The 18,257-nt window shown below is 37.8% G+C and overlaps 2 protein-coding genes across 2 annotated transcripts; one reads left to right on the top strand and one right to left on the bottom strand.

Annotated features, from left to right (window-relative positions):
• Nucleotides 1-6,904: 6,904 nt before the first annotated feature.
• Nucleotides 6,905-15,685, bottom strand: LOC101292407 (phosphoenolpyruvate carboxylase 4-like). Its single transcript, XM_004298267.1, has 20 exons — nucleotides 15,530-15,685; nucleotides 15,087-15,250; nucleotides 14,720-14,834; nucleotides 14,369-14,446; nucleotides 14,187-14,255; nucleotides 13,969-14,047; nucleotides 13,785-13,861; nucleotides 13,578-13,673; nucleotides 12,810-12,951; nucleotides 12,096-12,218; nucleotides 11,556-11,632; nucleotides 11,207-11,437; nucleotides 10,847-10,972; nucleotides 10,628-10,729; nucleotides 10,380-10,526; nucleotides 9,478-9,576; nucleotides 9,241-9,329; nucleotides 8,592-8,718; nucleotides 8,319-8,525; nucleotides 6,905-8,010 (listed from the first exon to the last, which is right to left on the bottom strand). Exons 1-20 carry the CDS (start codon nucleotides 15,683-15,685, stop codon nucleotides 7,183-7,185), a joined length of 3,132 nt encoding a protein of 1,043 aa, XP_004298315.1. The 3' UTR covers nucleotides 6,905-7,182.
• Nucleotides 15,686-17,073: 1,388 nt separating this feature from the next.
• LOC101310598 (nudix hydrolase 1-like) lies at nucleotides 17,074-17,806 on the top strand. The gene is made up of 2 exons (XM_004297109.1): nucleotides 17,074-17,320; nucleotides 17,405-17,806. The coding sequence occupies exons 1-2, from the start codon at nucleotides 17,185-17,187 to the stop codon at nucleotides 17,713-17,715; spliced, it is 447 nt and encodes a 148-aa protein (XP_004297157.1). The 5' UTR covers nucleotides 17,074-17,184; the 3' UTR covers nucleotides 17,716-17,806.
• Nucleotides 17,807-18,257: the final 451 nt, after the last annotated feature.

Raw genomic sequence — 18,257 nt, 5'->3', positions numbered from 1 at the left:
TTTGGTGACAAAGCACATCTAGCAGCTGTGCACTTTGGCAAATCCGTAGGGGTCCCCCATATATCACATTATGGGGTTGGTCATGGCAGTTATTATGTAGAAAAAAATAATAATAATAAACTTATACGTATCTGTAACATTGTGTGTTTACACGAATTTTCAATTGGTGTAAGTTCTATTTTCTGTATATATATTTGAGATTTGTATGTTGTCTAATAATGGAGGAAGAAGTCGGTTATCATACTAGCTAATAGCTAATTAGTTGAAAAAACTACATTAGTACTGAATGATCGAGTATCTTGCTTGCATATATATACAAGATGGTATAGCCAAGACAAGCGAAGAACTCTGTTGTGAACTCTATTGTCGAAAAAAAACTCTATTGTGAAAGCAGTTACATATTCCTAGTTACTAGAGATCGAGACCAATTTGTGCGCAATCTGCATTGGTTATTTGCAACAGAAATAATATTGACACCACATGTATGTGCAACAGATATACCTACGTTTACTCACGGATCCACGTACGTGTCATCCTCATTATCAAACATATATACGTCAATTCGTGCTTAAAGAACACAGGACCAAATCAATGTGATAAATCAAAAACCCTTTCTGACGGAAGAAAAGCATACATATTGTTAAAGGAGGTAGCTACAGCCTACCGATAAGTCCAGATAAGTGCTGCTGGGTTAATTAGAGAGCATGCATGTTATTAAGGAGATCAGCGACACGATTAGAGTAGTTAGCCTTTCTCGTTGAAGTGCTTGAAGTTTCTCTCAAATTAAGACTGGCGTATACGGAATCATGTCATCTACAGATGCATATGATTTTTGGTGTGAAATTAATTGGGTTGGGGCTAGGAGAGTGATCGATCATATTTTCGGGTAAGATAGTGAATTAATGTGGTTTCTCTTATGTGATATATAAGGATAAATCTAAGCCATGCATATCCATAAATATAGGATATGTGAAAGTGACCAATGATAAGTATCATAGAGTAATGGACAACACTCGTGGTCATGTTTCAATTAATGAATTTGGGTAGATTCGTATTAACTAGCTAGCTTGTATGTTTCTCTTCGATCAGTACTGGAATATAACTAGTTATGTAATTCGAATTGTTCATCTATTTGATTTCACAAACAAAATCTTAAATGGAATGATCTACTTAACTCTTTGATTCAATTAATTAATTAGATAAATAAAAAAGATCTACAATTGATTGATACATTTTTTTTTCCTTTCCACAACCTTTAGAAGGATGGCTTAATATATGCAATAATGCATGGTTTTAGACTACTTCTGATTATGAGATTATATCATGTCCAAAGAAAAAAGAAATATATTATGAGATCACATTACATGCATAATGAAAAATACATGAGTATAATTACATTCATTTGGTCATTCCCACCAGGTAGTTGTGTGTCACGCACTGACCATTGAATCGAAACTAATTGGTCAGATACATATAAGCATATATATGAGTAGTTGATCGAATAAATTGAATCTTTAGCACATTTTCAGATAAGAGCTAGCCAGCTAGTGAATCTTGTCGATTTCAAGTGCTTTAGGAACACATTTTATCATAGATAAAGAACCTTTACTTGCAGAATGAGTATCGTAGGGGCCTTCCGTAGCAAGTGCATGAATGTTAAAAATGCTCTCCATCTTTTGGTGAACTTGGATAAAAATTATTAGACGTCAATGCTGCTAGCTTAGCTCGCCTGCTTCACTAAAGTGAAGCATTCACCTATATCTTGTCGATGATGAAGTTTACAAGATCTCAGTGCCTGCATTAGCTTTGCTCGTAGCAGTAGTCTATCCCATCGATCTCTCAATCTATTGGCTTCTAATCTGTTCATGCTAGCTGCAAATTTAAGAGGCTTGTCCCTCATGTTCGTCCCAAATTGGTATCCACATAGCTTATATTGGTGTCCTATCAAGCTACCTACCAGGGTTTCCTCCTTATATTGGTCGATCTAAAAGTTAGTTCCGTAAATTATTGCTCTCTCCATTTGAGTGATATATAGTGGGGTTTCAAATACTTATTTCTGCTTGATATGTACATCAAGAAATAATATATAGATTTCCAATAAGATTCACAATTAGTTCGAATCGATCTCTCTTCCGGACTTTCATATCCTTTTCAATTCACATAGACGATGATTTCTGCGTATGATACTTTTCTTTTAACTCCGATCCTGCCATTTTCTGGGATCGATGGCTAGAGAAATGTAGTTACGTGCATGCACGAAGCTAGCTATATATAGCTTGGGGACATGAACGACAAAGCCATTGCAGGTTCAATACGTTAGTACTCATATACATGCATGGTGATGAACTAGTATAACTATAACATCATGATTCATGAAGTGAAATTGATGATCGAGACGAATAACAAATTTGTGGATACATTGTACCAATATATATGAATCTGCTAAATTCGTATATATTGGTACCCTCACCCGGCCCCTTGATTTTTCTGATGTATGGCTAAACCAGTCGCCGTTAATTTCAGGTAATTAGAGAGCTGGCGGTGCCGGATAGTACATATCAAATCCTTCGTCTTGTTCCTAACTCCTAACTGATCCAGGATGGCATTCATGCATCTTATATATAAATGCTTACTTGGACATCATTAGTCAATATATGATACCTTGAACTATGGCTTGCTTGCTACAGCAAACTGAAGCACCAATTGCTTTCATGTTTAGTTTCCTGTCAATTTCTCACACATATAAGGTATAAGCCATAGCTCATGCTATAGTACGTACGTACTTGGTCGACATCAAGTGTGTTGTAGATTTAGCAATTAGATATCCAATAATGAACACTCTAGCTGCTGTATGATGTAATAGCTCCCTGTATTGTTAACCTGAGGAAATTTATGCAAGTGATCGATATTATATAATTATCGATCTTCAAATCAACTAAGTCCGAATTGGCTGGCGTACATGGAACATCAATAATTGACCTAAATCATCAAATCAGTTTCGATCTCTTGATACTTTGCTCTGCAATTCAGATCCGATCAATGAGATTTCGACACTTTGAAATTTCCTTCTCTAGTTTGGCCGAAAGAGCATGCATGCTCCACTCGAGTTGAATATAATGGTATTAGTTTACACAACAAATGTCATTAGCCCGATTAAAAGAACCATTACCACTAAATTAAGCTCGATTTGTCAGTGTTTGATCAATTTAAGGATATATCAATATGCTGCAGTTGATGGTTGGCCTTAAGTCTACGTTTATATTGTTTAATATCTTAGCTTTTTAAGAACAACCAAACGAACTTTGCCACTCTTACATACGCATAACGCATTCTTGTATTAATTTTTTCTCAGATGTCAATGTGATACAAAACTTCCTAATCCAAAGCTTAATTAAGAGTTCATGATGGTGCGCAACGTTTGTATCATTTCTCTTAGTATGTGATCGATGAAACGTAAGTGAATTAGTTGAAGGATCGATCGATGAAATTGCAGTATAACCTGAAATTCTAGTGTATTGGTTGGGATAATATCAATAAATGGAGAGTTTTCTTAATTAGATCATGGTTGTAATGACAAAATTAGTTTTTTTTTTTTTCTCTTTCTTCTTTCGGACACGAGCAAATTAGTATTAGATTGTTAAGACTTGAGATTAGCTACTAACGATATCTAGAATTAGACGTATCCATTAGAATTTGGTGGCCGGCCGTCCAAACAAATATCATTGTCTGTCTGGAAAGTAAGATCAAACAAACGCACACTACTCATATATAATGGGGGAAAGTGATATTCAAGGTTGACATGCATGGCAGTCACTTGCAGAGTATCAATATATGTTGGAGCTCTATGGAAATTTCAAATTAGCGAATATCAAATTTCGTTGTCGATCAAAGCAAATCCTCGTAACAGTTGATTCAGCACGCGTGCTATGTTTATGTTTCATTTCATTTCGTAACGTACGTAATATGTTTCATTTCATTTCGTTACATAAATAAATTTGAAACCATGACAATAAACCAATACATGCATAGCTGCAAATATCGATCACTGTCTTCTTCTTCTTCTTCTTCTTCTTCTTCTTCTTCTTCTTCTGCATATATCATTGTCTTTCCTATTACATCAACTTGCGTTTGGGAAGCATTATATGGCCCTCTAGCTCAAGATCGCACTAGGAGATTGTTGAACCGGTCGTTGGCATTTAGCATTCACTGATAACCGGCCAGCAGACAGAACATTTTATTTTGACTTCAATCAAGTAATATCCAGTCTTAGCTTTTGGAGATATAATATATATGTCGTACGTCTCCATGATCGATCAAATTGGCAATGTGGTGCTAGTAGTGGAAAAGGGATTCATTACTACTGCACTGTCCAAATGAGCTAGGGTCAATGCATATCATCATTGTTAATAGTGGTTTCTAAACACGGGAGCACAATTGCAACTATGTACGAAGAGAATTAACGAATTTGATGGCATGTATTACGGCGATGGGGTTAGTTACATAGCCATTACGAGCATAGATGTATAGGGTACATTATTTGTGCTCGATCTTGGTTGCATTTTTCTCTATGTGCTTTTGAAACTATTGCACTTTTGAAAATGGTTTAATTTCACTTCAAATATCGACTAGTACATTGGTCATTGGATTTCCATTGTTTAATTAGTACTATTTAGGGCAAGGAAATTTACGCTGATTGCAAGTTACATATATGAATGATTCTCGATCACTCATACATCGCGCTTCAAAAGATATCTAATTATCAAATAAAAAAATTTCACAAAACACCCTTAATCAACTAAAATGTTGTTTTTTCACCACCTTGAATCAAATATATATTTGATATCATGAAGAATGAAATATAATATCGATCTTAAGGGCGTAAATTTACTTCACCGGTTAGGATTTCAAAATTTTAATTAATCCATCACTCAAATCATGATATCACGGTCTGTAATTATTTTCACAAAATGATGAAAATCGATATGAGTAATATGGACCTAGAGCTGTCCCGTCAAACTTTTGGACCCGATAATTTTAGCACCTACTTACCTTTCTTAGCTTAGCTAGTTTTTGCTAGTACTGTGTGATTAACCCAACTCTAAGGAGCTTAATAATTGACACAACATTCTCATGACTCGATCAACTTTACTGATTATGTTCTTCCGTGGAAATGACTGGATCTTAATAGCTAGCTTTCCAAATAGAAACTATTCTCCTAGCTAGCTAAAAAGAACAGATTCCTCAAAGTCTATCATATATTTTCAACGATGCCTGATACAGATGAAAACTCGATCTGATATTCCGTTCATGTCGATCGGTAGCATTTCAAGCAAATAGAACCTTGCTAGTTATGTTCTGAGTTAGGCCGGCTAGCACCGCATCAATTATATTACACAGAATTACTTCAGTCATTCCTTTTCAGCAACTCGATCGATCAAAAACAAGTCTTGCATGATCGATATCTATATAATGAAAGTAAGAATCCGAGAAAGAAAAGCAAATGAAGTGAAATGAAATGACTGGCTCCCACCCAGATCAGGCATAATCCAAGACTGGAGAGTGGAGAGGCAGGAGAGCTAGCTGGTGGTGGACGATGGTGCAGTGCTGCACTACTACTAGGGCTAGACATATAGCTAGCTTTGCATGAGATGATCGATGTATATATCTAGGGAGTTCTATATCTAGATATTCATGAGATTAATAATTGGGTGCTGTAAACCACTATGAACTGAAGCATGAAGCTTTCAACTAATACGTACTGGGGGATCACCTCCATCGACCACTTCACCTAATTAGAACTGCACGGTATCTTCTTTACACAACATTTCGCATCTTCTGCACTTAAAAGATGGTCAAAGAGTAAAGGAGGAGAGGAGAGCACAGAGGATCTTGTAGATTTTGGAAATCGGGTTCTACATTTAGTGGAAAGTACAACTAAATCTTACATCCCACTAGCTAGATTGTAACTCAAGCAACTAATATCTATTATATACATTACATTCAGCTTTTCATATAAATGCGAACAAGCTAATACACTGAGTCCAACAAAAATTATTGAATTACAAAGAGAACACCTAAGAGGGGGACATGAAATCTAGACACTAACAAGAAACAACAAAAGAAAAAAGGAATCAAAACACAAACAAGATCAAACAGAGGTAATTGAATCAAAGATAACAGTTTCCTCGACTTTGAAGTTTTGGACAAGAAAGAAAGCAAACCATTCATGAGACTGATGAGAGACGTGTAAGTGGCGTTACTGAGTATCTTCTCCTCCATCTCAACGTAACGGAGCCACACATCCATCCAGGCCAGGTGGCGTGCGACGGCGCATTCGAACACGCAACGAGCGCGGTCGAAAGACTTTTGCTTTATCTCCCAATTTGCGTATTCGATCCACGTACCTTGTATGAGTCAAAGTAGTTCTTTGCTGTCTTTAAATGGATAGAGATGTAATAACCATATGTAGAGGTTGTTTGGTGATTTGAATTGGGTGATAACTGCCCTATGTGTAGTTAAACAAAACTGAAAAACTGCAGCAGTTTTGTTTGAGAGAAAATAGAGAAGTGTGAAAAGCTGTGTGCTTCTCTGTTGTTTAGTATAGTTCGAGAGAACTGTAAAACCATCCTTCTCTTTGATAGTGAAAGTTGAGTAGTTCCATCTGCTTGGTACTTATTTGATTATAGTTGAGTGCTTAGTTTTTTCTGCTACAGTGTGATTTTGTGAGTACTGGTGTGTTTTCTTGGTGTCCATTTAGCCCGACAGGGTTCTGGGAAATGTTAACCTTATTAGATCTCGGTTGCCAAAGAAAGTGAAGAGGGGTCAATAGCAACTCAAGACGGCAGTTCTGCTGTTTCGGATGAATACATTGATTACCTCTTCAAAGCTAGGATTAGCTCCATTACATGGCCAAAGCAGCCTTTGACCTTATGGGAATGTAAAGCACATCATGCAGCATTGTGCAGACATAATTAGTTAAGCAACCGAGTGAAAATTTTAAAACCATTCCAACATTTATCACTGTAGTATGTTATATGTTCATATATGGGAACTGAATTGTAGAACATTCATTCATTCCCTCATCAACTTTGCCTCAAAATAACAGAAACTCTCGAGATAAACAAGACAATATATACGAAAATTAAATGTACGTGGAAGTTGGAAACTCCGGTAAACAAGAACTTAGCCTGTATTCCTCATCCCTGCAGCGATCCCGTTGATTGTGATTAGCAAGATATCTCTGAGTTCTTTATTATCATCATCACTTCTCAGTCTCTTCAGTGCCTCAACCTGCAACAAGTTCATGGGATTGAGATAGGGCAGCCTACTCTCGATCAGCCTCCTCAAGATGCGATTATTACCACCAGTTGGTTTCTCATGTCCACTAATCACCAACACCACTTTCTCTGTCCCTAGGAGCTCCATTCTCAGTTCATCACCAAGATGGCGCCTGCTTTCCGAGACGAGGACTTCATCATAGTGTTTGGATATAAAAGTGTCTGCCTTCCCTAAAACCATCTCAATGAGGTCAATGGTGGACTGGAAGAAAGGCCATTCTTTGTACATAGCTTTCAAGTCTTCAGTGTGTCCCTTCTCACAAACCCCCCTTAAACCTGCCCCAACTCCAAGCCATGCTGGAAGAACAAATCTGGTTTGAGTCCATGCAAACACCCATGGAATTGCCCTAAGATGTCCAATTCCTGTAGAAGCCTTTCGTCTTGTGGGGCGGCTTCCTATATTGAGGAAACCAAGCTCAGCCTGGGGTGTAGCCTCCTGGAAGTAGGGAAGGAATTCTGGATTTTCGTAGACTACACTCCTGTAATTCTGACAACTGATTTTTGAGATCTCCTCCATGAGGTTACGCCACTTTTGTTCTCGAGGAGGTTGTGGAGGACGCAATGTTGCAAGCAACACAGCTGTTGTGTATATCTCTAGCTGTCTGACAGCAATCTGAGACAGCCCAAATTTTGCCTGGATCATCTCTCCTTGCTCAGTAGCTCGTAGAGTACCCTGAAAAAATGTATAGGCGCTATACATTTAGGTTGTTGAGCAGAAAACTTAGCTTTTTTGTTTAACCATGAAAGATCAGGCCAAACAAATTTAGAAACTACAGAAAGAATGAAAATTACAGAATTCAACCAAGACATACATGGTTTAATTACACTAGCATATCAAGAATGTCCTAGTACAAGACATAAGTAAAATGGTGAGGGCTGTTAACTTGCAAATTGGTGAATTCTGCTCGTTTTCAAACATTTCAAAACCAGACAATCAAATTACGTTGGAGCATATTGGTGAGTGCAAAACAAAAAGGGTACCATCACAGAGCCAGGCGGCTGGGATTGAATGGCAAGATATGTAGGGCCCCCTCCACGACCAATACTTCCCCCTCTCCCATGAAACAGGGTGACTTTGATATCATACTCATTACATGCAGCTACAACATCCTCTTGAGCTTTGTAAAGTTCCCATGCAGCAGTAAAACGCCCTGCATCTTTCCCAGAATCAGAGTATCCAACCATCACCTGTTCAATATAACTTTGTAAGCTCCATAATATTCATCAGAATTCAAAAGGTGCTTCTATAGCTACCTCTTGATGCCCATTATGGTTCTTGATGATGTGATCCCGGTACCAATCAATGGACAATAATTTCCTGATCACTGAGCCAGCTTCTCTCAAGTCCTTAACAGTTTCAAACAAAGGAACCACACGCAGCCTGTTCCAAGATGTATGAAAACTCGGTCTGTATTTAGTGTAATCGCAATCTTAATATCAGAATGAACAATTTATAGGCTTCAAATTATTTCCTGGAATTAAGAAAATGAAGTTTCAAACTTCTCCCTCCTCCTTTAACATTTTACCAATAAAAGTCAAAGATGGTAAATAACAATGGACTACATGCATAACTGCAGAAGTATGAGGTGATTCCATAGCAAGTAACAGAAATCTAACTGGAGAAGAAACCACCTCCAAATACCAATCCTATCTCTTCTCTAGGCAATGGGGAATCAAGATGGATCAGAAAGTTGCCTAAGAACTACAGCCTAGTTTGATGTGCACACAAATTAACAAAATGATAGTATATTACATCATTTTCTGTAAAGCCAGAGAAGTAATCCAATGAATTAATGAAGTGCAAATATCAGATGCCATGTAAAACATAAATAAACAAAGAGTATCAATTTAACTAAAGAAGAACCATTAAGTCTAGCAATTTCAACATAGAGGTTATACTTACGTTCCACCAGGACATGGTTTTCCTATCTCTCCGCTTACAGCAAGTCGTGCATCTTTTTGCAAAAGCTCCACAGCAAGGACATCACTTGCCTGCCAATTACAATGTACATGGTTGCATCTTATCAATCTTGACAAACAATTCATGTATAGAAACTTCGCAATTGGAAATTGGAAAATCAAGTTCCTTAGCCTTATAAATGCAAAGCTGGAAATCAATAATGAAAGTGGTATGCCATACATTAGAAGCCATAGAAATCACATATGCTCCAAGTGAATCACTCCCTAGCTCAGCAGCGACGCGGAAGGTATCCAGTACTTCTCTAACATCAGAAGCAACCTGAAATGTCATGGGAAGATGCATGAGCCTCACACATGAAGTCAGGGGTAATAAGAGGAAGGTTGCAGTTTTAATACCAGATTAGTACTTCTCTCATTTCTGTAGTTTCTTTTCCTTTTTCTTTTTGTTGCCCCCTTTCAGAGACAACATCTTTCAATTTGAAAGCCCCTAATTTGATTCCTCAAAGTAACACCTTACAACTGACCTAATATCCATTTTAGGAGTAAATTGCAAATTTACCCAGTTATCCATGAAATATAGATTTGGGTTCGGCAGAACTATATTTCCAAAGTTTTACACCAATTACTTTATGATTTTATTTTCAAATCTTCACTTCTCTATGAGTTTTCTTACTTTTCACGGTAGAAAAAGTTGTTTGACCACACCTTCATTGTTGAAGATTTCAGCCAATACTCAATAGTGGTAAAGCCAACACTTTATCTTTGTATCAGAAAAGAAGATCATAAGTTGGAAATGTCGCAATTGCAAAACTATCATTTAAGTTGAACACTTGCTATGAAATGAGATTGAGAGTATAAAACAAAGTGTTGGCCTTAATCCTAACTGCTTAAACTTTTGGGAATAGTAAACGAGTCCACCATCACGCTAGATCAACTTGTGCTTATTAAAAGTTTATTCTGTACGCAAATAATGACTACCAATAATTTCATATATTAGTAGTAATGTAGAGACACATTACACATGTAGCAAAGAATTCTTGTCATATTTTTCTTTCAAAAAATTGGGTAGAAGTAACTAATTCTGAACTTTGGAACATAGTAATCCTAACACTACTACTTTACCTCCATGTTAGGTGGGACTAGCGGTCTTTTTCCTTTGAGCTCTCTTGTTAGAAATTCCAGTTTCTTTTCTTCATCCCACTCACTGTATGTGCCCATATCCAAATATTTGGTAACTGCATCAAGTGTTTCAGCATGTCTACCAGATTCCTGTCCCAAATATTTGGTAATCTTAAGTTAAAATGTGTTTCAAGAGCAAGCAACTTCTCCTACAATAAAAATAAATAAATAAATAAAAAATAAAAAAACACCTGACGCAAGTCGAGCTTCATTAATACCATCCCAAAGGTAGCAACTCTTCGGATCAAATCAGTAAGCCGACCATCAGCAAGGACCCCAGATCCACATTCTTGCTGCAAAAAATAGATGGTTGTTAAGTTGTCATTCAAACATTACACAAGAAGTCTATATGCATGCAGATGTGGCACAAATAGTGTCTATGCAAAGAGAGAGAGAGAGAGAGAGAGTACCAAAGATTCATGGCATTTGATCAGTGGTTCTAAAAGTTGATCTGATGTGTGATAATAATCCAATGGATCAGAATCGCAAGGAAGATCCTCCAGAAGAAGCTCCAATCGTCTTTGTGTCTTCATAAGCTGTACCCGCAGCACATACACATGCATAAGTAACTAAGAAAAACAAATGACCCAGTAAAGGCTGTAACCATTCCCTTTCGATCAATCTTCTAAAACCAAACATTGTCAGAATGGACAAGCTGTTCCAGCAGAAAAAGGGTGGCACGACTGGTATCCCAAACCAGAGATATTAATCAATCAAGCTTAGCGTATCAGGTAACAAAATACTTGACATATTCAAAGCAGATAACATACCTTATCTTTTATATTACCAAGAACAATTCTATAAGGACCAATTCCAGATCTCTGAGTGGGCGTTGGCTCCAAAAGCTTTTGAAAACTGGACCTTCCAACCTGGGACTCAGCAAACATTCTCCTTTTGGCTACAAGACTAGCATTACGAAGAGAGTTCTGTGATGGAGACTTAGGCATTGAAGATAGGGAGTTCTGTGATGGAGACTTTGGCGGTGAAGATTCCGGAACATCCTAGCAAATGAGATAGTATAAAGATGACAACATATTGAGTTGCTGCTAGATTTTGCGAAACTTATATGTTAAACCACAGTGGTAGAAGCAAATCTCAGCATCCTAAAAAAGTACTTACCAGCTGCTTGAGTGGCCCAGGCCGTGCAGTTCTTGGAAATTCACTTCTGGGGTAGTGAGATTGACCAACATTACATTCTGCATGAAGAGGTAAGTTTAAAAGGATTGAGGAAGCATGAGTAACATTGATCATAGAATACATTAGGTGCTGGTCTATAAAAGACAAACAATCAAAGAGAAAAAAGGAATTGCTAACAGAGATTCTAAGTGGAAAGAAAGCTCTAGCTCACTATTGTACAGAAAAAGTAGTATTTTCTTTATGAAAATTGATTCCCTCCATTTTTGAAGAGGAAACAACTTCAAGAGCTCATGTGATTCTGATTGCCTTTCTTGGAACTGATTTCAGGTCTCTTTATAACATACTTGAGCAAGTTCTCATTTACTCGACCAAAAAACTTTCTCATTTATGCAACAAAGGATGGCAGCATATGAAAATAATAAAGTAACACAACTTTCAAAATCCTCAATTTTTCTATAAAGTTTCTCTATGTACATATATAGAATTAAATAAGCAGTTTTAAGAGGATAATCAGATGTTCACCGGTGCAAGAGGGTTGATCAGCTCTAGCTGGAAGTTGAGTTGGAAGTGCCGCAGCTTGTTGCTTCACCTGATTTCTATTAAAACAATGATGATTCCAACTCTGGTGAACGTCATATTCGGATTCTGAAGAGAGAATTTTAATTATGTTAACATAGTACATTTATCCTGTTACAAAAAAAAAAAAAAACATAGTACATTTATCAAAAGTATTGTCATCATCTAGTAAAAATTAATTGAAACCTTGAGAAATCCAGGAGAGATGACCAGTGTCTACTTAAGCATAGCAGAGTTGGGTGAAATTCCCATAGTTCCATAAACTTACACTATGACTACAATTTTTCTGCTCAGTTATTAATTAACCATCTGGTCTATCCTCCTGGCAGAAAATAAAGTAATAGTACAGCTCTCTTTGAACAATTTTTACTCTGCATACACAGAAGTGATCTAGAGACTTATAGTGTTCTTCTATCTATAAGATCCCAAGTCTCAGACCAACCTAATTCTGGCCCCTCAAACTTAAGTTCAATCAATAACAAGCTTGATTAACAAACAAAATTCAGAAACATGGGAGTAATCTGTTAAGGAAATTGCACAAAGATAAACAATGGAAGCTATACATGCTTTGGTACTCTCCATATGATACCAGCTAGGCGGCAAAGGGATCCCAGGCAGCAAATACTAATGGCAAGTGAAAAGAACTGCAAATTGCCATACCTAGCTCTAGAATATCGTGTGCCAGTTTTGACAAGCCATCGCTGCACCTATTCATGGATAATTCAAAACTCAGGCTATCAACTTCTCGGATATAGAGATCAATAGTCATCCACCTAGATAAAAGTGAGACATCTTTTGTGACCTGCAACAACAGACAGAGAAAAGTTGATGTAGTTATGTAGAAGAGCTATACAGTCTGACAGCATTATAAATTATACATAAACAATAATCTTCAGTTTGCAACTAATCACGAAATCTAGAAGCAAACTTGAATCCTTACAACTGAAATCCCCTCTCTCATAACAGAATAAAGAGAACAGGGAAAGCAAAGAAGAAATGAGGGTTAAACTGATGGTCTAAATGTTGAGCTGCTCCATTCAACTCACCTACAGTGAAGCAGTAAATCTGGACTACAACAGACAGCTGGAAATTATACATCTGGGAATTATACCATACATACCTATTCTTGACACTAAAACTTTACACAACTAACTGATTCATGTCTCTGTACAGTTTACTAAGTGATTTAAAGTACCAGGGCTTGCTTTATTCCCCTCAAAACATACATACTTCCCCATGCAGTCCCAACACCATCACCATTACGGCAAACTAAGTTATGTATAATAGAGGTCTAATATATGCCAAAGTTGTGATTAGTTCATGCTTCAGGTCTTTTGCTGACATTAAAGGCCTCTTCTGATTTAATAGAGTAAATAATACCATTAGGAGAAGATTTACGAATAAAGTATCAATAAGGACCACAAGTACCTTTGCTGTCACATTGGGATTTCCATCTCTATCACCTCCCATCCAAGACCCAAACCGGATTGGTGTGCAAGTCAGGGGAAGTGGTTTTCCAGTGTGCTGATAAATAAGTAAATATTTATGAGAAAAGGTACAAAACAAGAGATGGTAGTGTATAAAACATAAAGAACTAGAAACAGATCAATATCAGGAAAGAATTTGAAGACGGACTTTCTTTAAAGCAGTGCTGACACGACGTAAATAATGAGGTACAGCTTTCCAAAGGGACTGTTCCACAATGTTCAAACCTGTGGTAATCAACATATACAAGTTTATTTTGTAGAGAAGAGATATGCAAAATTTCAAACAGCCAAATCATGTGAATACCATTGAATCTAATGTTGAAGTGGTTTACCTGCCCTAGCTTCATCAACTGGTGTGGGTTTATGGCGCCTAAGCTCATCTGTCTGCCATATAGAAGTTATCTCTCGCACCTATAAAGGAAGAGTTTAAAATAAATCGATCAGAAGGAAAATTAGAGAATATACAAATATATCAATGTCATGCAGATACAATCCTCCTCGCCCAGAAAAATGGTTTTGGAAGAAGAGATTAAGGTTGGAAAAGCAATACCAGATCTTCAATCACCATATCTCTATCTTCACTAGTAAGATCATGTCGGTCTCTATAATCTAAAAGATTCTGCAGGTAACTCGATGTTATTAGTCTAAAGAAAAATTGAACATGTCTTGTAATCATAATGTTCACCATCAAAAAAAGAAAAAGGTAAAAGCCGCTAGCCGCTAGCCACTCACAGAAAGTCTAAGATGTTTGTATTGTAAAGTTCTGCGATTAATTTGTGTAGGATGTGCAGTGAGAACAATCTCGACCTCCTGCAGCAAGAAGAGTCTAAGGTTGAGATTTGAGAAGACCGCTCACTAACTCAACAACAGTAGAAATGCACACACATATCTTATGTTCCACAGCATACTAATAAAATGAGGCGACATCAATGAAGCAAGAACCTGAGCTCATTGATCATATTTTCTTAATTGGGTGAGTTTTATCTATTACAGACACCTAAACAACATAAGTGATACATATTCCCCACGATTTTCTGTCTAGGCATACAAATCAAGACAAAGGATACAAGGAAAAGAACGAACCTGCTTGCAAACAGTATCGTAAAGCTGACCAGGGGGAACACCACCCTGCCGAAGCTGATTAAAAATATCATCACAAGATTTTGATAGGGATGCCACCTTCTTCTGTCTACGAACCCTGCACAGATCAACAATCTCCCTATTCACTAAAATGCCTACAAAACTCAAAGCTGCAAGAATTTCAACCAATTTTTCTTTCATGTCATCTCTAAGCTAATGTCTTCAAAATTTCAACCAAGCTCTGGTGATTCATATTTCATATCCAAACAAATCATATATGAAATTCAACCTTTTGGTTTTTCAAGACATTTAGTTATAAAAAATAAAAAATAAAAAAAAGTAGAAAAGAGAGATCAAGTGGTTGAGTGACCTGTGATGAACTTCAGCAATGCCCATCAGATTGAGGTAATGGCTGAAAGCACGAGCAAGAGTGAGTGCCTCCTCTGTGCTCATCTTCGAAATCTCCGAAACTAGCTGCTTCTCCAGCAGCTCCGCCGTGTCATCTATCCCCGCCATCCTCATATGACAGGCACTCTGAACACAAAAATGCACCGTTCAATATCATTCTCTTCCAAAATTTCGTCAGCAAAAACTAAACAAGGTCTCAGAAATGAGTCAAGTTATGGTACTCAAACGTTTATCATACACTACAAAAAAAAAAACTTGTAACAAGGTTGTGCGTTGTGTTATTATCATTAATAGAACAAAGATTACACAAATTAGGACTCAACATTTACTACTATGACCACAAATTTGTTGTCGCATTTGGATGAATGCAAAAGCGTGGGAGATGAAGAATGAAGGGAGATGAACCTGAGCGAGGATTCTGTTGCGGTCGACTTTGTCCCTCATCTGAACTCCGGCTTCTCGCTGGAGAACCTCAAGAAGAAGATTACCTAGCATTTTGCAGTCGTCTTCGTAGCTCTGGAACGAGATTTCCACGGCGATATCGTCCGTCGTGTCCGTCATTTTTGCACAAGAAAACAGTAGAAAAACAAGTAATTAATTAAGCGAATATCGAGAGAAAGCTAGTGTGCCTGCGTTTGTGAGTTGTTTAGAGACAGAAAGTGAATGCAGAGAGAGAGGGAAATGGTGATGGATGGAGTGGTGGTTTGCGGTGGTGAAGAAGAAGATTAAAGGAAGATGGAGGAAGCAGACCGAGAGGAGAGGAGGGAGAGTCTCACTGTACGTACGGATAGTCGCACTGGGGGGGTTACTGTGGGGTCCAGTTTTCTACCGATTGAAGTGCCCAAGGGTTTATTCACAAGTGGCACTCATCCCCGGGATTTAAGGGAAGCTATTCAGAACGGACGGAGAGAAAGTTGTGCGACTGTTCTTACCAGGTGATTTCATTTTATTCTAACAAAATGTAGAAGAATGTAGAATTATCGAGTCAAAATTCAAATTATTTTCTTTTCTTTGTTGAAACGTAAACTTTTTATTGCATTGATACAGAGGTCAAATCTCAGTATCAATAGTGCAACACTTGATGCGTAGAATGTACACTCGTTTGTGAGAGTCGGAAATCATTAAAAAATTGAGTTGAATGATTTCAATCATGATGACTAAATAGTACCCACAAAAATATGAGTCAAAACAACCTACGCAATACAATATACATTTCAAACCACCCTAGTTATCAAATAACCAACTTACTCCGAAGTATCCAATGCACCAAATAAGGTATTAACAACCACCTAATTCAGTTTCAAAAAACTATAACAACATTTCTCATGATGCGATCTCATTTTCTCTTAGATCTTTATGTGAATATTTTATTGAAAAAAAAAATACATCCCAATACAAAGAACAAAACGATCTCATTTCCTCTTAGATCTTTATGTGAATAGTTTATAGAAAAAAAAACATACATCCCCAATACAAAGAGCAAAACGATCTCATTTCCTCTTAGATCTTTATGTGAATAGTTTATCGAAAAAAAATAAATAAATACATCCCCAATACAAAGAACAAAGCAAAGGCAAATCCAAAACAAAGAGACAAACAAAAATGTAATTTGTCATGTTTCACACTTGTCATTGAGAAACTGGTTCATTGAGATTTGAGAATCCTCTACAACTCCAATATTGAAGCAAAAATCTTTTTATACAAAAGCAGGGGAAGCAAGATGTCACATTTTGGGACGTCAATCAGAAACAACTTTGTCTCCGATGAAGATGAAGAAATGTGGCCTACCTTTGCATATGTACGCAGTACGCATGTATAGATCAACGATACTTGGTCAAAGATTCATTAGTCCTTAATCCCGCGCCTAGGTAGGTGGCGGGAAAACCCTGAGGCGTTGGCGGGTAAAGTAGAGTACCTAGAATAAAGACAACGGAAAAAGATTTTGACCTGACCACAATAGTCCGAGTCCTCCTATTCAGTCCTCTTGGGACGACACCCCTTTCCTATAAATCCGACGCCGCCGCCGCCGTCAGGGGTACGACCGTCCCGCTCCGACAAAAATGGCAGAGTCTTCTCCGGTCCCCAGAGTAGGTGTGGTGGTGTTTCTTCTCAAAGACAAAACCGTGCTCCTAGGACGACGTCGTTCCTCCATCGGCGCCTCCACTTTCGCTCTCCCCGGTGGCCATCTAGAGTTCGGTAATGGTCTTATTCGCGTTATTGCTTTACCCTTTATTGCAATCTTTCTCTGTGTTATCCGATGTGGGATTTGTTTTTGAACAGGCGAGAGCTTTGAGGAGTGTGCGGCGAGAGAACTGAAGGAAGAGACTGGTGTGGAAGTAGACAAGCTCGAGTTTGTGACGGTGACGAACAACTTGTTCTTGGACGAACCCAAACCGGCGCATTACGTGACCATCTTCATGCGCGCGGGTATGAAAGATCCCGATCAAGTTCCCCAGACTGTTGAGCCGGACAAGTGTGAGGGCTGGGGTTGGTACGAGTGGGACGACCTCCCCAAACCACTGTTTTGGCCTTTGGAGAAGATGGTGCAGAGTGGGTTTAGTCCTTTTCCTGATTCCAATTCAGGGCAGTAGAGAACTGTGATACTATGTTTTACATGCTTGCTTCTGCATGAGTTGTAAGGGTTGTGTTTCAATATGATTGCAGATTTTGTGGACCTTGTGATCTCTTTTGTAGTCTGGAGAATTTTATGGTACTGATTCTGCTTCTGTGTTTGTGTTGTTCATACTGGCTTCTCAGTCTTAATTTTAATTGAACTTGTGAATAATTGGGACACGGTTGTGAAGTTTTATCATGTACACATGTGAGGGTTTATTGTATTGTGATCTTAGTGATTCTGGTTCAAACTTCAAAGGATATGGTTTAGTGATTCTGCATCTGCCTGTTCAATTGGTTTAGTGAGAAAATGAATGGAGATGCCCAGACTAGCTTATAGGCTCCTGATCTGCATCTGCCTGTTTCAATTGGTTTAGTGAGAATATGAATGGAGATGGCAACCCGCAACATTTCATATTGAAGACTTGAAGTTGTGAATTTTGGTAAGTACTAGAGCTGTCATTTGCCAACATTACAATGCTGCTGCCTTTTCATTGCATTCATATTTCATACTGAAGTG

The sequence above is a fragment of the Fragaria vesca genome, linkage group LG4, assembly GCF_000184155.1.
Source record: "Fragaria vesca subsp. vesca linkage group LG4, FraVesHawaii_1.0, whole genome shotgun sequence".
In the NCBI taxonomy this organism is placed as follows: domain Eukaryota; kingdom Viridiplantae; phylum Streptophyta; class Magnoliopsida; order Rosales; family Rosaceae; genus Fragaria; species Fragaria vesca.
The sequence above is the reverse complement of the archived record's forward strand: the minus strand, read 5'-3'. Positions and strand labels throughout refer to the sequence as shown.